This window comes from Rattus norvegicus, chromosome 14 (genome assembly GCF_036323735.1).
Source record: "Rattus norvegicus strain BN/NHsdMcwi chromosome 14, GRCr8, whole genome shotgun sequence".
Taxonomy (NCBI): Eukaryota; Metazoa; Chordata; class Mammalia; order Rodentia; family Muridae; genus Rattus; species Rattus norvegicus.
Window position 1 is genome coordinate 1,436,710 of NC_086032.1, and position 22,576 is coordinate 1,459,285.

Consider the following 22,576-nt stretch of genomic DNA (forward strand, 5'->3'; position numbering starts at 1 on the left):
AGGCGGAAATGCCCGAACCCAGCCGAGTGCGGAGTCGGGGGCGCCGCGGCTAGAGCATGCGCAGTGTGTGGCTCAGCTCCCACCTCGCAAACGGGAGAGGCGGGGCCTCTGGAAGGCGGAGCCTATAGGGGTGGGGTTCAAGAGGGGCCAGAGGGCGCAAGCGCGTGCTGGCAGCAATTTACTCAGGAAGCTGGCGCGGCGAGCCAGACAGGGTGGAGCTCAGGGGCGTGGTCACAAGGTGAGAGGTGGGTCAGGAGGCGTGGTCAGAAGCACAACCTGGGGAAACTCCACCAGGCTGCAGATCAGGACACTGCCGACCCAAGTGCGTGGGTTGGGAATGAAACCGGAACAACACTTGGACCACGAGTTTCCTCCCCTATAAGCCTTCTTCTTACATTCTAGTCCTTTCTTGGACAGAGAGGGAGAGAGAAAGATAGAGAGAGAGACCCTTCTGCTGGACTTTTCGGACCGTGGAAACCCAGTTTGTCCACTGTGCGTTATGATCACTGTAACTGGCAGAGGGCATTTATTTATTTGTTTGTTTGTTTACTTAATAGTAGTAGTATTCGAGAAAGCCTTTCTATGTGTGTTGTCCTGGCTTTCCTGGAACTCACTTTGTACACTAGGCTGACCTCGAACTAACATAGATCTGCCTGCCTCTGCCTCCCAAGTGTTGGTACTAAAGGAGTGCACTACCACGCACTACCACAAAGTAGTTGTGGCAGCTGTAGGCCAGACAGGGGGTGGGAGGTGGAGGATGGGACAAGGAAGGAGCTAAAGGTTGCCAGCCGATGTTTGGGGAAGGGGCATGCAAAGAATACAGCAATGGCATGTGTACAATGAGGTCGAAAGGGGTGACTTGAAACTCTTGCTGGGGTACTATGAATGGTCCCTTGGAGGGAAGGCTCCCTGGGAAACAGAATGGGGACCCAGGAAGGTAATTATACTCTACAGATATCTGACAGCCTTTGCTACCAGAGAGAGGCTACTGATGAAGGAGAAGATTGAGAGACAGTCCCAGAGTAATGGAGGATCTGGTGTTGGTATTAGAGGTAGCAAAGAGGTACCTGGGCTGGGCTAAGGGCACAGATCTAACTTGACAGACAGCTAGACCCCTAAACCATTTGTCTTCAAGTGGGCTTTTCATGCCTTAGGTAAGACCATATTGAAATGTCACTCTAGGTCTAGGATCCAGACCTTGCTTCTGTGTCTAGCCTTCTGGGATGCTCTAGCTTTATACAACCTCTGGTCTTTCTTGAAGATTGTTGCCTACTTTAGGCCTCCACCTTCCACCACTGATGTCTTCCTCTAGCTAACAGAGGACACATTAGAATCCAGCTATGTGTCCCTTCCCCAGTCCTCACCCTGTATCCCTAGGTGAGCGGATAGCTTCCAACTAGTATCCTTGTATCTTTCCTTGCTCCCTGACTACTTTGAGCACAAAATAGTGGCTTTTATAAAACATTAATTGGGAAACATTCCCTGCTCAAACCCTCCCAGTGGCTTAACCCAGAGCAGAAACCAGAGGGTTCCTGGAGACTGGAAGAGACCTGAAATCATGTGACCATCCTATTTAGTAATATACTACATTCACAGGTACATGTTGTTCAGCCAAGCAAATGAAGGAACCCGAAATTATGGCACTCAGCTTGATGATAGGGAAGGGAATGCCTTCTTCCTTCTGTCTGCAGCTAGCCGATCTGGGTTACTTGGTACCTCCTCTGTTCTCTGTAATGATGGTCTTCACATCACCCACCCAGTGAGCCTGCTGTCTTAACACAGAACAGAACGAACTGGTCCCATACTTCTTTTAAAAACGTTTTAAAAGATCATTTTGGGGCTGAGGATTTAGCTCAGTGGTAGAGCGCTTACCTAGGAAGCGCAAGGCCCTGGGTTCGGTCCCCAGCTCCGAAAAAAAAGAACCAAAAAAAAAAAAAAAAAGATCATTTTGATTTTATGTGTATGGGTGTTTTGCCTGCATGCAAGTCCGTGTACCCCATGTGTGCAGCTTCCTTGGAGGTCAAAATAGACTGCTGGATCCTCTAAAACTGAGTTACAGACAGTTGTGAGCTGCCATGTGGAAATCAAGCCCAGATCCTCTGGAAGAGCAGCCAGTGCTCTCAACTGCTGAGCCATCCCTCCAGCCCCACAATTCCATCTGTCTATGCAGGTTCTCTCTTACCCCTGTCAGGCTTTGCCCTGCCTTCCAACAAATGCTTGACCCAGGGCTCCAAGACATTTTGGGACTAAATTCAAGGTCCGTTACCACCTCTGTGACTCCTGCAGTATTTGACCTGGTTATGTTCTCTTCTTGGATTGATCACTTGCTCCTAGCTGTGTTGAGAGAATCCCATAGCACCTGGGTAGAGCCTGTGAGGCAGCCCATTGCAGAGAAAAGAGTAAGACTCCTCTCCGGTCCTGTCTTGTGGTTAGTTCCTCCTACTCCTTGTTGTTGTCTTTGTGCTCCATTCACAGACTGCGTGGCTCTCCTTGATGCCTCTGGGCACGTCAGGCACCTGCACCTCAAGGCAATAGTGGGTGCATCTTTACCCACAGCGGCTGAAGGCATGGAAAACGGAGGCGCACCTCTCACCCTCACTGCAAAGTAGGCATGAGTATACAAAAGCTGCATGACCCTCCCACCTAAACAACTAACACACTGGACGAATGAACTAAGTAGCAATTTACAAACATGTCAGAAAACCAGGTCTTAGGAAGGCCCAGAGGAAGAAGGAATTCTTGAGTGAACCTTGGGGGAAGCCAACGGACCTGCCTAGGTATGAGCTCTGGATCTGCACAGTTCTGCAAAGCCCTCAGCTTAGTATCGCTAGTCCTTCATGGAAACTGCTAGAGTTGGGGGAGAGTGGGGGAAAGGAGAGGGTGGGGGAACTTGGAGTTCAGCAGGCAGGCATCAGCCCCAATTAAATGTTGCAGGAAGCCCTGATGGTCTAGAGGTATCCAGAAGGCTTCCAGCAGTGGGATAAAGGAAAACAACTGCTCTGCCCAGCCTGATAAATTAGGAGGCCTGGAGGGGACCGAGTGCTGGGTAACTCGGTCTTATCTGTGATATTGCTATGATGAAACACCATGGCCTAATGGCACAGAAGTGTTTACACCTGCATATGGTGAAAACTCTCAGGGAAAGGCGTGACATCCACATCTAGTAACACTGGCGGCCAGAGACACAAAAGAGAATTTGACCCCAGGGGAGAGAACAGTCTCTCAAAATACACCGTGAAACAGCACTGGAGAGCTGAGTTGTGCACAAAAGCAGTTTTGGACCTGCGAAGTAGATAGGGGGCCACGGCCACGTCTTGTTGGTGACGGATAGGGGAAAAGCAACTATGATCCCACCCTATGGGAGCAGCTCCAGTAGCTGCTGCTGGATCAAGGGAACCAAGCCAGATGCAACATATGTTGCAGCAGTCAGATAAGTGGGTCCTGTTTTGGCATCTGGTGATATCAGAGATTCAAGGCCTATCTTAAGATAATATATAATAATGGTGTATGGTATATGTTTATATAATAATGGCGTTGTGATTTTTTTTTAAGTGGCCTCAACTTTAATACATAAATATTAAAATCCCATGGGGTGGTTGGGGGGTTGGAGAATGATATAGCCTCTGAGACTTCCTCAGGACTAGGTGGAGGCAAGGAATATGGACAAACCAAGACTTGCCATTAATTGATCATTATTGGATCGATCTCTCTCTCTCTCTCTCTCTCTCTCTCTCTCTCCCTCTCCCTCCCTCCCTCCCTTTCTCTTCCCCTCCCTTCCTCTCCCCTCCCCCTCTTCTTTTCTCCATCTTTTTCCCCTCATGTCTTAGTTAGGGTTTTACTCCTGTGAAGAGACACCATGACCAAGGCAACTCTTATTAAGGACAACATTTAAAATATTTTTTTTTTTTGGTTCTTTTTTTCGGAGCTGGGGACCATACCCAGGGCCTTGCGCTTCCTAGGTAAGCGCTCTACCACTGAGCTAAATCCCCAGCCCCTAAGGACAACATTTAATTGGGGCTGACTTACAGGTTCAGAAGTTCAGTCCATTATCATCAAGGCAGGAGCATGGCAGCATCCAGGCAGGCATGGTGCAGGGGGAGCTGAGAGTTCTACATCTTCATCTGCAGGCCTCTAAGAGAAGACTCACTTCCAGGCAGCTAGGACCAGGTAAGGTATTAAAGCCCCCACCCACAGTGACACACCTACTCCAGGAAGGCCACACCTTCTAATAGTGCCACTCCCTCTCCTAAGCAAATACAAACCACCACACTTCATCACCCCTTTTGTCTTTGAACTTTTCCATAATAAAAAAGTGTAATAAGCCAGGTCAGGCAACACAGTCCTATAATACATGAAGCCAGGAAAAAGGCTCGTTTAAGGCCAACTTAGGCCTTTACTTAACTTAGTATGATCCTATCTCAAAACACAAAGTAAAATGACAGCTGGGGATGTATCTAAGTAGCAGAGCACTTGATTAGTATGTATGAACCCCAGGTTCAATTCCCAGCAGTACAAAATTCCCAAGCAGGCCAGTGAGATGGATCGGTGGATCAAGGTGTTTGCCACCAAGTCTGACATTTAATACCTAGGATCCAAATGATAGAAAGAAATAATGGAGTCCCCTAAGTTGTCCTCTGGCCTCCACGTGTGTGCCATGGCATGCACATAACTATATGCACACAAACGAAATGAAATAAAAATAGACCAAACAAAGCATGGTGAACAGCTAAGTTACAGTTAAGTTATAGAGAAATAGAAAAAAATATGTTGGAGTGGGTGTGGCCTTGTTGGAGTAGGTGTGGCCTTGTTGGAGTGGGTGTGGCCTTGTTGGGGTAGGTGTGGCCTTGTTGGAGTGGGTGTGGCCTTGTTGGGGTAGGTGTGGCCTTGTTGGAGTATGTGTATCACTATGGGCATGGGCTTTAAGACCCTACTCCTAGGTACCAGTCTTCTCCTAGCTGCCTTTGGAACAAGAGGTAGAACTCTAAGCTCCTCCAGCACCATGCCTGCCTAGACGCTGCCATGCTTCCCACCACAATGATAGTGGACTGAACCTCTGAACCTGTAAGCAAGTCCCAGTTAAATGTTGTCCTTTCTAAAAGTTGCTGTAGTCATGGTGTCTGTTCATAGCAATGAAACCCTAAGACACCCCCAAAAGAAGTAACACTGTAGACAGAAAACCATTGAAGAGAACTCTTTAAAAAATAGTGACATAGCAGGCTGGAGAGTTGGCTCAGAGCTTAAGAGCACTGACTGTTCTTCCAGAGGTCCTGAGTTCAATTCCCAGCAACCACATGGTGGCTCACAACCATCTGTAATGGGGTCCGAGGCCCTCTTCTGGTGTGCCTGAAGACAGCAAAAGTGTACACATTAAATAAATATATTTTTTAAATTGTGATAAGGATGTTGAAGTGTAGCTCTCCACAGTTAATGGATTCTGGTGGGGGTGCAGGTGGGGGAAGACTCAGTTTTCCTTAAAGGACTGGCCACTGGGAAGCCATGCTTCAGTGGAAATATGGACAACACAAATTGTACTTGTTTCTTCCTCTTCCTCCTCCTCCTCCTTCTCCTCTTTCTCTTCTTCTGGGAGGAAGTCACAAGGGTGGGGGTGGACCTGGAAGGACTGGGAAGTGAGTGTGATTGGGGTTCATGATGTGAAATTCCCAAATAATCAATAAAAAATATAAAAAGAAAAAAAAGAAAACAGCAATCTGTATCTAATAGATAATATAGAATCCCACATGAAACAAATAGAAAAGATATAGGATGGCTTTTTTCAAGTGTATAGGGAGAGTGAGTACAAGCACTAACAAAGTGGTTTGTATGTTTAGATTGCTTTCTATTGTATGTATTATGGGTATTTTGCCTGCATGTACGTCTGTGCACCATGTGTATGCACTGCCTTCAGAAGTCAAGAAGAGCATGCTTGATGCTTGGGACCTGGAGTTACAGATGCCATGAGCACTGGGACCCAACCCAGTGTGTTAATCTGGATTCTCTAGAGGAACAGAGCTGAGAGAATAAATCTATATTTATGGGATTTCTGCATATACAGTGGCCTAGAGGCTGTGGCCCAGCTAGTCTAACAAAGGCTGTCTCTCAATGGAAAGTCCAAGAATCCAGTAGTCGTTCCAGCCTTGATGCACAAAGAAACCCTGTCTCGAAAAACAAAACAAGAAGATAAACATGAGACTCCACAATCCCTCTTTAGATATAGAACTAGGGGAAATGAAGACAAAGTGTCTACACAAAACCTATATATAAGTACTCAGAATGGCAACATTTTCAGTGTGCCTAAAGTGGGAACATTCCAGGTATCAATGGGTGAATGAATGAGGGTGTGAGTGAATGGATACAATGTGGCATATACTTATAGTAAAATATTATTTGGCAGTAAAGGAAAAGTGGCTGCCACAATATAGATGAACCTGAAAGTGCTATGATGAGCAGAAGAAGCCAGTCACACAAGTGTGACAGAAGGCCACATATTACATGACTCTATTAAAGATAAGTGTTCAGAACAGGCAAATCCATAGAAACAGAGACAGATACATGGTTGTCAAGAGTGACTGTGCAACTGTGAGTGAACATTAGCATTCTCTGAAGTGACGATATAAAACTATTTGAGTGGTAACTACATAAAAATCTAAAACTTGTGAATTTCCTTTTTTTAAAAAAATTGGGGGGGTAGGGTTCTATGCTGGCCTTTAACCCTCTAAATAACTGAAGATGACCTTTTGAACTATGGATTCTCTCTCCTCTGCATTCCAGGGGCTGGCACCGTGCTCCAACCAACATATTCCCTTGAATTTTGTCATTTTTTTATTCACCTGTGTGTCCTCTGTGTGTGTGTGTGTGTGTGTGTGTGTGTGTGTGTGTGTGTGTGTGTGTATGGAGACCAAAGGACAACTTTGAGTGGATTGTTCTCTGCTTCTACATGACTGAGAAAGGGTCTTTGTTGTTTATGCTGCAGTGCCTACCACAGGCTAGCTAGCATGTGAACTTCTGAGCAGTTCTCCACTCCAGAAGTGCTGGGATTACAGATATACACCACCAATTCTGGGTTGTTTTTTTTTTTTCTTTTTTTCGGAGCTGAGGACTGAACCCAGGGCCTTGCGCTTGCTAGGCAAGCGCTCTACCACTGAGCCAAATCCCCAACCCCAATTCTGGGTTTTTAACATGGGTTCTGGGACCAAACTCAGGTTTTCATAGGCTTTTACCTATCTTGCTGGCCCTATCTGGGTACTTTAAATGGCTTCCATGCGAATTGTGTCTGAATATATATATATATATATATATATATATATATATATATATATATATGTATGTATATGAAACTACAAAACATTTAGGACTGATTAAAAAATGAAATGTTGCCTATTTACTCCCATGGAAACAACAGTAAAGTTAAAGAACACACACACACCCCATACACACACACACACACACACACACACACCATACACACAGCTTACTTTATACAGTCATAGCCATGCTCACACAGTGAATTCAAAACCCAATTCACATTAGATCCTTTTAGGGAGTTACCCTCCATGAACACCTCAGGCTACTGCACAGTCTCTGTCCTCACAATAGGGCAGTTTCATCCAATATAGGAATGTTTGTTTCCTAGACTTTGGAACAGTGAGGATGAGGAGTTGCCAGAGTTAAGGGGAGATTGCCCTCTCCTTCCTGAAACAAAGACGACATAGATTTCAGAGTATAAATCTCTGGAAGGGAGATAAGGAGGTCACTGCAGTCCAGGTTGGGGGATGGTGGGCTTGTTCTAACCAGAGTCTCCTGAAGGGTATCCCAATGTATATACCAGCATTATCAGAAGTGTACCCCAATGTGTATACCAGCATTATCAGAAGTGTACCCCAATGTATATACCAGCATTATCAGACCAGCTGAGGAACCATTACAAAACCAGTTGCTTTGCCTTGAGCACCAAATGTTTTGTCTGTGCCTAGGACTCTTGTGTTCCCTGTTACTCACGTGTGTAAATTCGGACAGCTATCTGGGCTTATGAATGGTTAGAGCCAAGACCCTCCATGTTCCTTATTTAACATGTGCTCATTCAACACCACACCAAAGGGATGCTCTTTTTAAATAATTAAAATTATGGTCTTATTCATTTATTTTATTCCGTGTGTAGGAGTGTTTTGCCTGTATGTATAGATGTGCGTCAGATGTGTGCCTGGTGTTGGTTGACGTCAGAAGAGGCATTGTAAACCTTGGAGCTGACATGGTCGCGAGCCACCGTGGAAGTGCTAGGTACCAAACTAGAGTCCTGTGCAAGAGCACCATGTGCTCTTCAACTGCAGCGCCGTCTCTCCAGCCCCCGAAGAGACAGCTCTCTTTATGTCTGCATATTCTTGAAAACGGAGCCCCTGAACACTTAAACAAAAAAGCATATAGTCATTTCTATATGCACAAGGACAGACCATACTAAAACCTAAATGTTATCCAAGGATGTGATACATTAACACAGACTAAACTCCAGTTTCAGTCTAAGATAAATGCACAGTGTAGACATCAGATTTTATTACACAAAGGTACAGAAGCTGGGGGTGTGACTACATAGTAGAGACTAGCATGGCCTGTACAAGGATCTGTGTTCACCCCTCATTAGCACAAACACATCTGCTATCTCACACCACACTTAAGCAGAAAACGCCTAATGTTACATATACAAATGGGAAAACCAAAGACTTCACTTCTTTTTCTATTTTTTTTTAAGATTTATTTTTATTTTATGTATGTGAATACACCGTTGTTGTCTTCCAACACACCAGAAGAGGGCATCAGATCCCTCTACAGATAGTTGTAAGCCATTATGTGGTTGCTGGGAATTGAACTCAGAACCTCGGGGCTGGGGATTTAGCTCAGTGGTTAGAGCCCTTACCTAGGAAGCGCAAGGCCCTGGGTTCGGTCCCCAGCTCCGAAAAAAAAAAAAGAACCAAAAAAAAAAAAAGTGAACTCAGAACCTCTGGAAGAACAGCCAGTGCTCTTAACCTCTGAGCCATCTCTCCAGCCCTTTTATTAATTTTCTTAAAAAATATGTATTTATTTATTTATTTATTTATTATGTATATAGTATTCTGCCTGCATGTATGCCTGCAGACCAGAAGAGGGCACCAGATCTCATTATAGGTGGTTATGAGCCACCATGTGGTTGCTGGAAATGGAACTCAGGACCTCTGGAGGAGCAGCCAGTACTCTTAACCTCTGACCCATCTCTCCAACCCAAGACTTCACTTCTTTGGGGTTGGGGATTTAGCTCAGTGGTTAGAGCGCTTGCCTAGGAAGCGCAAGGCCCTGGGTTCGGTCCCCAGCTCCGAAAATAAAAAAGAAAAGAAAAAAAAAGATTTCACTTCTTTAAGGGACTAATAGGTCTGGAGCCATGCAGTCCTGGGGTATGGGCTACAAGCTGGACTACAGCGACTTTCTGGCTTCCATCCTGGGGCTTGTAAGAGCTTTGGGGCTTGATGGGAAAGGGAAGAAGTAGGCATCTGGGGGCCTTACCGTAGGACCCAAATAGATCCCACATAACAACGATCAGAGACCTCTCTCAAAAAAGGAAACAAAAAGGCTCATGTTCTAGCAATGGATCCATTTCCATGGCCATGAGGCTGATGTCACAGTCAGTCAGATTAAGGTACCTGAGAGCCTGGATATGCTGACATATGAGGGTGGGTATCATTGTGGCTTTCCAGCAGGTGAGTCCTGGTTAGATTAGTGAGGTACAGGTGAGTCACTGGATAGATACAGGAGGGAGGCATGCTGTAGGAACCAGATAGGTCTGGGAGGCTCTACACAGCTGTATGTGGGTACCTGAAAGCCTGGGTGGAGGAATGTCCCATAGGTGAAGGGCTTGTCTTTCCTCCGCCCTTGTTTTCCCAAGATACAGCCAGTCACTACCCAAACATTTGGAATGGCAGATGGAGGCCCTTGCCCTAGACATTCCCAATACCAGTAAATAACCAGGCAGAGCTCCTGGCTTCATCTCATCTCAGAGAGTATTTAATTCCTCTTAGTATCCCAGGAAAAAAAGGGGCCAAGCCTCATGCTCCAACTGTAGCAGTTACTGAGTTTTTGATAAGATGCTATTTGGGGGAAGACCAACTGGCCTAAGAATGCTGGTTTGAAATGCTGGAAGAAATTCGACGTTGGCTTTAAATGAAGGGAAAGACACTGAACATAGATTTCACCATGGCTAGGGGTTGAATGATAAGCCCCTGGAGATGGCCACCCAGAAGATGCCAGGCTTCCTTTGGTGATTGCCAAGGGCATCTCCCACATGTAGCTCCCTCTAAGGTGTGAGGATGGTAACTTGTTGAGATTTGAGCAAAATGGTCACATTGACTACAAGAGAATAAAAAGTCATCATCTGCAAACAAATGCAGGTCCTATGTCACAGGGTTTCTTACAATTAAATTCGCCGCGTTGAAATAATTGTAGATTCTACACACACACACACACACACACACACACACACACACACACACACACATACAGGGTGGCAGGGGAAGAACCTTTCTGTTGTTTTGTAAAGGTGACAGCTCATAGGACACAAGAGTTGAGTACCACAGCCTTGACAGGGCACTGGTGGCCCACTCATCTCCCTAAGCCTCTCTGGCTTTGTTTCTGCTTGTTTACTTGTAGTTTCTGAACTTTACATAGCTATATCCTACGTGTGTCCCATGTGTGTCCACCTCCATGGCCACATAAAGGATATCATCAACATAACAAAGCCCTTCTATGGCACCTTCACAACCCACCCTCTCCCTCCCTACGAAGTCTCTGACCCACTACCAATCTGTTCTCCAGTTCTTAAAAAAAAGTTACATAAATATTGTGTTGGTCTATTTGGGGTTGCTGTGATGAGGTGCCTGAGTCTGGGTAACCTGACAAGAAAAGAGCTTTTGTTTGTTACACAGTGCTGGAGGGTCAAGCGTTTGGCCCAGCCGTCATGTCAATGCTAGTGAGTACCTATTGGTGAATGGTGTCACAATGAAGGGAGCATTGCTAGAGCCAGTTATCATGCTGGCAGAGAGGAAGCCAGAGTGAGTGGATGGGCTAAGATTGGTCCTCTCTTCCCTTCCCCATCCCTTTTTCTTCCAGTGTTGGATGTGGACCTCAGGGTCTTGCCTGTTCTAAACAAGTGTCCCACCACTGAGCTAAGTCCCTAGCACCCAAGCTCTTTTTAAATAATTTTTGAGAACCAGCTAAGGGGTCCCATGAGAATTGGAGAGCTATGTGTCTTCCAAAAGCAGCACCTCAAATGATCTGAAGATTTGCTCTAGGACCCAGGTTTTAAAGTCTCTTCCATCTCAACATCACCACTTTGACGGCAAAGCTTCTAGCACAAAAACACTTGGGAAATACACCCAGATAATAGGAGACCATTGCGAATGGACACACACAGCATATAGCCTGGAGGGCTGGCTTCTTTCCCCTCACTCTGTCTATCCAGGTTGTTGTCTTAGCCCTTCGTTCCTGAGTAATATTCCACGGTGCCTCTACTGCTGTGACCACTCGATAACTGAAGGACAGACACCTGGGTGTTGACACTGTTTTCGATGATCACAAATGAAGCTGCTGCAGGTTTTTATCTCTTGCAGATAAAGCTCATGACTGCAATGGCTGAGTTATAGCTACATTCTTAGTTCTACAAGAAGGAAGCTTCCGACTTGTTTTCTACAGCCTTGACAACATTTAGAATTGTCAGTATTTTTTATTTTACGGTATTAGCTCAGTGTGGGTTTTTTGTTTGTTTGTTTGTTTTGTGTTTTGAGACAGGGTTTCTCTGTGTAGACTGGCCTCAAACTCAAATTCACCTACCTCTGAGTGCTGATATTAAAGGCATGTTCCACCACCATCAGGAGTTCACCGTATGTTTTTTTTGTTTGTTTGTTTTTAAGATTTATTTGTTATATATGAGTACATTGTAGCTGTCTTCAGACACACCAGAAGAGGGCATCAGATCCCATTGCAGATAGTTGTGAGCCACCATGTGGTTGCTGGGATTTGAACTCAGGACCTCTGGAGGAGCAGTCAGTGTTCTTAACCGCTGAGCCATCTCTCCAGCCTGCTCACTGTGGTTTTACGTCAAATGTTTCTGGTGGCTAATGAAGTTTGTCATTAAGCCTTATTTGCCACCCGTGTTTTTTTTCTCTTTTGCTCATATCCTTAACTGGATTTTAAAAACACCATGTAGTAGTCCTTTTTTAGATCTGCGGTTTGCAAATATTTTCTTGCAATCGCTGTGTAGAAAAACCTCTTGATAGAAACCGCATTAACCCTACAGGCCAAGTCAGATAAAACTAATATTAGCTAGCATGCTGAGTCTTTCATTATGGGAATAAGGTATACTTGTCCATTTCTCTCGTTGATTTATTTCATAAGTGTTGTTCAATTTTAGCATATTAATGCCATACCTGTTTACAGCTAAATATTTTATATAGTTCATTTGTTTGTTTGTTTTTGTTTTTCGAGACAGTGTTTCTCTATGTAGCCCTGGTTGTCCTGGGACTCACTCTGTAGCCGGGGCCTGGCCTCAAACTCACAGAGATCCGCCTGCCTCTGCCTCCCAAGTGCTGGGATTAAAGGCATATGCCACCAGAGTCCGGCTGCTGAGTATTTTTTTGACCGTACTGAGATCGTGAATGTACTATGTTTCATTTTGATTTCCACATCCCCCACATTGGTATCGTGTTTAGGAAGGCAGCTGTTGATTACGTACTGACCTTATACTTGATAACTTTGTGGAACTCACCTATATAGCACAAGCACCCTAAGAGAGTGTGGATGGAGGTGGATCAAAGATTTAGAGATGTGGCAATACAGGAGGTAACCGTGGTGATGGCTCCTTTTGGTGATCGGCTTAGATACTACCTAAACCAGAAGCTGGTGACAGGCATGTTCCCACCTAAAGCGAGGGTCCTGAACAGTGAAGCCTGACCTGTCCTCTCAGTCTCCCAGGTAGAATGTCAGGACATCAAAGTCCCAGCCCAGAGCAGCTCCAGGCCATAGGAGGAGGGCAAAGGCGGGTAGGTCTTGCCCTCAAAGAGGGCAAGGATCACAGGCTTTATGGTTCTCAGAGTGGGTCTGCCCCTTTCAGGCCACCACCAGGTTTTGCTCATTTTCTCCTTACTGGACAGGGCTTCACCTACAAATGGGAGAATCCGTCTGACATGTACACAGCCCCACTAAGAACACGCCAAAGGCTGGAACCACACAATAAGCTTGTTCAGACCTGTGTGGCTGACAGGTGATACCATCCAATGTTGAAGAAAAACAGCAGGAACACCGGGAGGTAGAGGCCAGGCTAGGCTATGCCACTGAGACTTCTACTCAAAACTCAAATCCCTAAGCCCAAGGAATGAACAAAAAGGAATAGTAATCCTGAGGGCTAGACCATCGTGAGAAGGGGGAAGCCTCCTCACTGAGAGAAAGTCGCCTCCTGCTTGCCCCTGCTTGGCCAGTCCTCCTATTGCTTCACAGCGCGGCTTTCTCGGTCCTACCAGCTCTTCACTCACTCACACGAGTCTGAATAGGGTTTTTGACACTCTGGTCTTCTCTTTAACAAGTCGGACTAAACGCAGTGGCGAGTGTCAGATGACTCTTGTCAACTGCTTTAAGCCAGAGTCGGGTGACTCATGGGCAAATTAAAGAGTCTTAAGTGAGGTCAGGAGCTGCCTACTCTGGAAGCTGTCTACTCAGGAAGCTGTGGACTTGAAGGCAGGGATGGTGTAACTAGGCTCAGCCTTTCCTCGCCCTTCACCCCGCCTTTCTCCTCTAGGAGGAGTCTAGTGACAGGCCTGGATTGGAGGCTTTTGGAACTGTTCCCTGTCTCCTCCTCCAGGTTGGCCTCAGGCCTTTCGTGAACCTCAAGAATTTGGAAGACCTTTAAGGAAAAGCAAACTTTGCTGAAGTAGAGACCCATTTCCCGCACCTACCACCGCGGACGTGTTCATGGTACAGGCCATACACACTTGTATCCAAATTACCTCTTAAAAGGAAATTTTTGCCCTCCGGTTTTCAACTCGGCTTCTGTCTGTGGGTAATCCTGGTTTCCTTTCACCAAACTTGTCCTTCGGGGCGGAGACTAACCAGATCATTCCGCCCCGCCCTGCTCCTGGGACAGCCTACCCACCGCTGCAGCGCTTTGCAGTGTAATGCAAGTGGGCGGCCCGCAGACACTGGGATGGCCCGGACTATGGACCGACTGGAAGCCTGCAACAGCCCGGGAACATCTGGGACCCCCGGAGACGCGTTGCCTGGTCCCCGTGTATATGCGCGCCGCTGGGTCTTTCTGCTGGTGGTTAGCCTCCTGAGCTGCTCCAACGCGATGGTACAAGGGTGCTGGGCGGGCGGGGCTGGGTCTTTCCTGCAGCCCCAGCGCCAATTGTTTTCGTCACGGAAAACCTTCCTTTGGCTCAAAAAGTTGTAGAAGAGGGGCAAATGCCTGTCCTTCCTGGCATGGATCAGCCAGGGAAACAGATCTCTTAGTCTCAAAGAAACATGTTGCTTTCTCGTACTGTCTCGTATGTCCCAAATGCTGATGTTAGGGGCCCTCTTCATCCATCAGGGGCAGTTAGCCTGCAAGTGATCTTCCCCAGGCACAGGTACACAGTACCTGAGTTTGAGTGGAGGGAGAGCATGGAGCTGCTATCATCTGCTGCTCAGAGACTGAACCTTTCTGGTGCTGGATCTCCCTAGAACCTGTAAAGGAACTTTGGGTCACATGTGGCCACTCATCTGGATAGGTAGCATTTGGGCTTACAACTATAAATTATAACAAGTGTGGCTCAGATAGTGCCAAGCATGTGGGACCATGAAGCCCACTGGTCACAGTTGGAGCCCCAGCCGGAATCGTGACCATTAATATCAGGTGTAGATGGGTGTCAAGCACACTATGGGTTCAGTTCCCAACCGGCTTTCCATGTGAACAAGCACTAGGTTGATTCCCATGGCCTGTTCTTTTTTCCCCTGCTGTGCTGGTTGTGAAGAAACAGCTTTGAGAAAAGGTATGAATGCAAGGATACTAACCGTGGTGGCAATATCAGATACTTCTCTCCGGGTAGCTACCTTTGCTGAGACTTGTCACTGTGGGTTGGCTCAAAGGTCCCCTTTCTAACATTGGAAAACGTAACTGGTTTGGGGTGGATGTCTGAGGATACATGGAGAAAGCTACTTGAGTTTTACCTTTTGTAGATGCAGCAAGTTCCTGGACTCTTGGGTGATGTCCTGCTGTCCTAATGGAGATAGAATATAACCCTGATTCTATGAATTGTCACGGTCCTGGCTTGGTCCCCATTATGACCGGGGGCTTCACGTTTTGTCATGCTTTCTAACATAAGTCCCTGATCATTCATCTGTAGCAGTGACTGGGGGGCCAGGGTTCTGAGAGAACAGCCTGAGGGGGCACGCACAACAGGGCTTACATGAGACCAAGAGATGGCACGGTGTTTTGGATGGGAAGGAGATCAGGGGCTGAGTCAGGATGAAACTGAAAGCTGGTTGAAGTTATTTTCCTTCTTATTCTTGTACAATGAGGTGGATGGATTTTTTTTTTCCTCCACCTATCTGCTGTCTTACACATGCTAGAGCTCTCTCTGCCCACTTTTATGTGGAGCCATAGCTCTGGGAGGAGCAAGGACAACCTTGTGAGACTTGTGAACACGTTCTGTTAGCATACCCTGTCTGCTTTGAGAAGTCAGGCAGGAGGCAGCTAGGCCTATATCAGCTGCTTTCTAAGCCTGGGAGATCTGTTCCTTGTGTTGTCCTGAGGGGGGGGGGGAGGAAGAAAATGCAGCCGTTGCACAACCTCGGTGTTTGTGGTGGGGAAGCCTGGGTCTCTCTGTTCAGCTCTGGAGGGTGTGACCCTCTGTCATGCTCAGTATATATTCTTTCTACTGCTTGATGACCCCTTCTCTCTACCCAGCTTTCCATACTTCTTCCAGAAAATAAAATTCCTCCACTCTGCACTCCTCTGCTTTTGGGAGAGTATGTGCAGAGAAAGATGCCATTGATTCTATCCCATCTCTAAAGAAGTCCTGGGCTCTGAACTCATCTGTCCTTGGCTCTGTTTGCCCCCTCCTTGATCCTTATGGATGTCCCGAGCCTCTAAGGCATCAGTATCCATCACCACCCACCAAACCTCATCATCTCCCCAAAATGTGTTCCTTATCCATTGTGTCTCAGCACATTGCTCAACCATGAAATTTGAATCCATGGCTACCATCTGCCCTGACTCCCATTTCTCCCTCTTTTACTTGTGCTCCAGTACTGTGCCCTTAAGTGTTATGACTTACTCAGTGTCCAGGATATCCCACCCAGTGAGATCCTGGCTTCTCTGTCTCATCGCTCACACCCAAGTCCCAGCTGCTCACTCTCCTCCTCCTCTCACCTTTCACACAGTGCCTCCCAGGCAGTGGACACTAACCCTATTGATTGACTTCAGCTTCCTCAGAGAATCAAGTCAATCCTAATTAGATTCGTGGTCCTGCAGTCCCCGAACAGGTTTCTGGCCTCTGTGTCTGCCTCCAGGCTGGTTCATGGTCCACTGCCAATTAGGCTGTAGTCCATGCCTGTCTGCTTTCCTGGTTTGTAACAGAGTAAACGCGGTTCTCTACCAGGGTGACCCCGAATTTCTATTAGGCTGTGTCCCTATAACCTTCGCAGCTACCCTTACATCCCAGCTCCTCGCCTGAGCTAGCCAAATGGAGATCATAGGCTTCAGCCAGAGCAGAGATGGCTAGGTGATGTCTGTGACCTGTAGCTGACGTCCATGTATCCCATAGCTCTGGCTCACCTTCGCGCCCGTAGCAGACACCATAGCGCAGCACTTCTCCCTGTCCATGGACCAGATCAACTGGCTGTCACTAATATACCTTGTGTTATCCATCCCATTTGGCATGGCAGCCATATGGGTTCTGGACTCTGTTGGCCTCCGTGGAGCGGTAAGTCAGAATCCATTCTATTCCTGCGTAGGGTGGGCGGGCTGGGGACCCTTTGACTTTGGGTGCAAAACCCTGATCCCTTCAGATTAGACTCCCTTAGCCCCACCTGCTAGGCTTCCCAGCCAAGCAGCTTCGGGGAGCAGGTAGTTATTGGGGTGTCCCTATAAGCTATGGATAGGCATCTGGAGATACGGATGTTGAGGCTCTAGGCTAGCATCTAATCTCTGACTGTCCATTTCTACAGACTATCCTGGGTGCATGGCTGAATTTTTCTGGGAGTTTGCTACGTGCTGTGCCGTGCTTGGCTGTCAGGATCCCCAGTCCCTTTGCCTTCTTCATGAGTGGCCAGAGCCTCTGTGCTCTGGCCCAGACCCTGGTCATCTCTTCTCCAGCCAAGCTGGCTGCCTTGTGGTTTCCAGAGCACCAACGAGCCACAGCTAACATGATCGGCACCATGTGTGAGTCCAGGGATGGGACCTCTGCAACCTGGGCTCAGCTCATAGGCCCTGCTGGATGTCTGTAATCTACTCCCTGGCTTGGGCCAAGGCCAAGGTGCACAAACCAGGAAGGATTCATCCCAAGGGCTGGGGTGAGGCTTGTCACGGCTGATCTGATACAACTGTTTTTCTATCCAGCAAATCCTCTGGGCATCCTAATAGCAAATGTGCTGTCTCCTGCCCTCGTCAAGAAAGCAGAAGACATCCCTATGATGGTGAGGGCCTTGCGATTGATTATCTTGCATGTGGCATGTGTGCTGCGTGAGCTTGAGCATATATACATAGACTTGTGTACACAGCACCTAAGGTCGTTGTTCCCGGGTGCGGTATATACTCACATTTGCTGGTATGACATACGTGGATGTGTTAGCATCATCTTCTTATGTAGCGATAAGTTCGGAGCCTCGGGAAGTTGGGCTGGTGTCATCAAGGAGGGAATTATCCTTGAGTGGTGTTCTGAAAGCTAGTGAAGAATACCTGGGGGGTGGAGTGATACAGCCCCCCAAAGGGCCTAGGTTTGCTGACTCTGTGGAGATGAAAGGCAGGAGGCAGCTATTAAGGTGGGCAAAACAGACTGAGACATGTGGGGGGTGCATGTCAGTGTGACTTCTTTGTGACACTCAGAACCTCTCCCCAGCTTGGCATCTACATCGTTCCTGCTGCCCTTGCCTGTCTGTTGGCCACTGTCTGCCTCTGGGAGAGTGTGCCTCCTACCCCACCGTCCGCAGGGGCTGCCAGCTCTACTTCAGAGAGTTTCCTCCACGGGCTCAAACTGGTGGGTGATGTGGGCTCTGGGGGCAGGGAAGCTGTGATCAGAAACCTGTTAGGGCTTCTGAGTTAAGGGCTGTTTTTCCCTCTAGCTCATGAAGAATAAGGCCTATGTCATCCTGGCCGTATGCTTCGGTGGTGGCATCGGTGTCTTCTCCAGCTTCTCAGCCCTCCTGGAACAGATCTTTTGTGCCAACGGCTACTCTAATGTAAGTAGTAGCCCTGTCTAAAGAATGGCTCTGCCTCTGCCAGGGTTACCTACTGTTTCTGAGCGCTCAGTGTTCACCCCTGATAGAGATTAGATCAGCATCCTCTCAAGCAGGTGGTAGTCATGGCTGTTTATATATCCCGGGGCCATGACCTCTGGCGGGTATGGGTCTCTCATGGGCGATAGGCACGGACCCAGGGTCTGTGGGTTGTCTGTGGTGATGCCCTTTCCCTTTATTGGTGTGCTCATTGCAGAAAATCCACCTTAGGAGGCGGCTTGGCAGGGCCATCGGGCCTGGTCCTTTGGAACTGCCCTGGTGATGGTATATGCCCGAGGGAGCTCTGGAGGCTCCCTGCCTCCTGATAGGTCTCAGTGTTCCCTCCACACTTCCAGGAGTTCTCAGGCCTCTGTGGGGCTCTCTTCATCGTGTTTGGAATTTTGGGGGCACTGCTTCTAGGCCTGTATGTGGACCGGACCAAGCACTTCACCGAAGCCACCAAGATAGGCCTCTGTTTGACTTCCCTGACCTTCGTGGCCTTCGCTCTGGTGAGACTGTTAAGAACAAAGACTGCCCTCATAGGTAGCAATGAATATCCTAGTAAGAGCACCAGTGGAAGGGGAAGCCCTGGGTCCTGCTAAGACTGAACCCCCAGTGAACCAGACTGTTGGGGGGAGGGGGACAATGGGGGGAGGGTGGGAAGGGGAACACCGATAAGAAAGGGGAGGGGGGAGGGGGATGTTTGCCCGGAAACTGGGAAAGGGAATAACACTCGAAATGTATATAAGAAATACTCAAGTTAATTAAAAAAAAAAAAGAACAAAGACTGCCCACCCAGGATGGAGGGATACTATGGCGGGCAGGAGAGTAGGGGGCAGCAGGTACAGTGGTGGCTTGCCAAGAGCAAGTGACTCGGTGTCAAACCTGTTTTATGCCTGAGGGTAGGCCCTGGGTAGAAGTGGCTTCACTGCCACATTCATGTCACCCAGTCTAGGAGCTCAGGGGTGGGGGCAGGGTGTGTGTGTCATGTCTCACTGCCATCCCTGTTCCATTTTTCTCTACCCCTTGGTACCAGGTATCCCAGCTGCAGGGACAGACCTTTGCACTGGCTGCCATCTGCTCTCTCCTTGGGCTCTTTGGCTTCTCGGTGGCACCTGTGGTCATGGAGCTGGCAGTTGAGTGTTCGTTTCCTGTGGGTGAGGGTGCCTCTGCTGGCTTGATCTTTGTCCTGGGGTGAGTATCCTGTTACACTCACCTCCTCTCCTAAGGCGTGGACTCTTTCCCTCACCGTGCCTGAGCCACATGTCCTAGGCTCCTGATCCATGAAGCTAGGAACTTGCTTCCTCTGGCCAGGGATGAGCATGTACTTGCTGTGTGCAAGCCTGGGCCAGCTGCATGTGCAAACCTGGGCCAGCTGCAAGGCAGGTGTGGATAAGGACAATGTACTGCTCCGGGAGTAACAGGGGTTGTAGTGGTTGGCACAGATGTTGTTCCCTGCCCACAATGACATTAAACATGGTGGACAGAGAGTTTTTCTGCCGAGGCTGAGGGCCCTGTGTATCCAGGCAGGCCGAGGGCGTGCTCATCATGCTGCTATTGACGGCAGTGACTGTGCGGCGAACAGGCCCATCCTTCTCTACCTGCCGGCAGGGTGAGGACCCTCTGGACTGGACAGGTAAGTGTCTGTGCCTAGGTGAGTGTTTGGCCCTAGAGATAAGGCCAGGAAGATCTTACCAGGAAGATAAGGATAGTAGGAGGCCTGGTCCAGTTGAGAACTTTGATCTTGATTGCTCCTTAATCCCCCAGTGCAGCACCAGTTGGTGTAAGCATGAAATAGTGTGGTCAGATGCCTAGGCTCTGCTTGTGGGTGTAGCTCAAAGACGCTGACACAAATCCAGCATTGTGTAAGGTGTTTCAAAAGTCCAGGAAAATAGATTAAGATCTTAGACAGGACTGAGATCTTGGAGAGAAAAAGAGACAAGGACAGAAACAGAAATACAGAAATGCACATAAAAATACAGAGACACGGAGAGGGAGCTATAAAGAAAGTCTACCTGGACAGACAAAAGGGGCAGTGGGAGTGGATTAGAGATAGACAGGGATAAAGACAGAGATACAAAGAGACAGGAAGATTGAGAGAGCGGCCAGCAGGCAAGCAGGCAGGCAGGCAGGCAGGCAGGCAGACAGAGAGACAGGCAGGCAGGCAGACAGACAGGCAGGCAGACAGGCAGGCAGACAGACAGGCAGACAGACAGACAGGCAGGCAGGCAGGCAGACAGACAGGCAGACAGACAGACAGGCAGGCAGGCAGGCAGACAGACAGGCAGGCAGACAGACAGGCAGGCAGACAGACAGGCAGGCAGGCAGACAGACAGACAGGCAGACAGGCAAGCAGACAGGCAGACAGGCAGGCAGGCAGACAGGCAAGTAGATAGGCAGACAGACAGACAGGCAGGCAGACAGACAGACAAGACAGACAGGAGGCAGGCAGGCAGACAGAGGCAGGGAGATGTGGAGATGACAGTGGGTAGAACAGTAGTGGCACACCCATGTCCCATAACTCATGATTCCTCCCTGTTGGAGCCTGGGTCTGGGAACATTCTGAGAACTAGTGAAGGTTTACATCAGTACTATTTCCAGACCTCTCTGTGGTCGCCATCACTGGGGTTAGCTGGGTCAGGTCTACCAAGGCTTCACTATGGTGGGAACTGGGGGCTCTGGCTGCCTGGACAGTTGAGGTACAGGCCTGTGCTTGTGTCCCTAGTGTCCCTGCTGCTGCTGGCTGGCCTATGTACCCTTTTCACCTGTGTCTTGGTGATCTTCTTCAACACACCATACCGGCGCCTGGAGGCTGAGTCTGGAGGATCCTCTTCACCCATGATGTGTGCCGGGGATCCAAGAAATGAAAGCCCCACCCAAGTGGCACCACTTGAGACTCCTGGCTTGACACCTCCAGACGACGCCTTGCAGGAAGCTCCTGGGCCTGCTTCTGTCTCCAAAGGACACTCAGAATGGACAGAGACCATAACCAGAAATGTCTAGTAAAGCATAGGGTTGCTAGGGTCTCTTTGTGCCAGCAATCCCTCTGACAGGGACACACAGTCCTTAACAGACCCAGGGTATGATTAGGATGGCCTTTTGGTCCTCAGGAAGACTGTGGTGGAATTGAAAATAACTGCTGTTGAATGGATACTAGTCAGTTAGGGTGGACCCTGGCCAAGCCATATTTATGGTGGCTACTGCAAGAGGGCCTGTGCAGGGCCAAAGGGAGGGAGTTAGAGACTCCTGGCATAAGACCTGGGGCGTTCTGAAGGCTATGGCATGACCGGTCTGAGGCAGACAGGTGTAGGAAGAACTTGTCTCCACTGTCTCACCAGGCACTGAGCCCGATTCTAAAACAGCACAGAGGGTGGTGAGCTGGTCTGAGCAGAGTAGGGAACACATTCCCTGCAATGAACACCCCTAGGGATGTTTATGTGTCCAACTTTATTGAGTGATTGAGCAGCATATACTTCCTCCTCCACATGGGCAAGCATAGAGCTCAACACTTTGTGGTCTAGGTTGCCAGCCACAGCAATGAAGGCAAGCACCAGCATGTGAGTTAGGTGGGGTATCGAGGGGGAAGTCATGTTGGTGGTGGTAGGAGGAGGAGAGACAAGGTTCCTGGGCTCCAGCAGCCCTGACACTGTAAATTACAGGCACCAAACTCCTTTCAGTGGGTTCCAGACTCTGGTTTGACCTGGTCAGGGGTGAAAAAGGTCAGTGGGCCAAGGGCCAGGCCAGGGAAGGGGCTGGGGATGTATGCAAAGTAAGGTCAGAAGAGGGATTGGAGGAAGTGGGGCGGAGAGGGGTGGGAGAAGGGAAACTGTAAGAGAGGGAAATGGAGGGAAGAAAGGGGTGGGATACTGTGAGTAATGTGTTGGTGGGAGTGATGGGAGTGGTAAATAAATGGAATAGACATGCTGGAAACCTAGACCTTATTCCTGCCTCTTAGTCTGCTGCTCTGTTATTGAGCTGGCCAGCAGTAGGGTGCTGATCTATCCTTCTGGGGGAATGTTGCCTCTAGCTGCCCACTGATATGCTTGGGCTTGTAAAAGCCACAGGAGTGGGGCTGGGGGTTGGGCGGATCTCATGTGCA

The 22,576-nt window shown here is 48.3% G+C and overlaps 1 protein-coding gene across 2 annotated transcripts; it reads left to right on the plus strand.

Annotated features, from left to right (window-relative positions):
* Nucleotides 1–11,564: 11,564 nt before the first annotated feature.
* Nucleotides 11,565–22,417, plus strand: Slc49a3 (solute carrier family 49 member 3). Of its 2 annotated transcripts, none has more exons than XR_005492981.2 (10): nucleotides 11,565–14,356; nucleotides 16,809–16,967; nucleotides 17,212–17,425; nucleotides 17,603–17,679; nucleotides 18,102–18,239; nucleotides 18,325–18,441; nucleotides 18,834–18,986; nucleotides 19,514–19,671; nucleotides 20,008–20,113; nucleotides 21,203–21,340. XR_005492981.2 is itself a non-coding variant. In NM_001107246.1 (10 exons), exons 1-10 carry the CDS (start codon nucleotides 14,210–14,212, stop codon nucleotides 21,478–21,480), a joined length of 1,551 nt encoding a protein of 516 aa, NP_001100716.1. In that variant the 5' UTR covers nucleotides 13,965–14,209; the 3' UTR covers nucleotides 21,481–22,417. The 2 variants fall into 2 exon arrangements, 1 of the variants encoding a protein (NP_001100716.1); NM_001107246.1 differs by having other exon boundaries at nucleotides 13,965–14,356; nucleotides 20,004–20,113; nucleotides 21,203–22,417.
* Nucleotides 22,418–22,576: the final 159 nt, after the last annotated feature.

What these genes read in the sequence shown, in the direction of transcription:
- Slc49a3 (NM_001107246.1), top strand. Translation starts at nt 14,210, where the DNA reads ATGGCCCGGACTATGGACCGACTGGAAGCCTGCAACAGCCCGGGAACA. An exon ending in TCCTCCACGGGCTCAAACTG is followed by an intron (nt 18,240 to 18,324) that starts GTGGGTGATGTG and finishes TTTTCCCTCTAG; the next exon opens with CTCATGAAGAATAAGGCCTA. An exon ending in CCTTCGTGGCCTTCGCTCTG is followed by an intron (nt 18,987 to 19,513) that starts GTGAGACTGTTA and finishes CCTTGGTACCAG; the next exon opens with GTATCCCAGCTGCAGGGACA.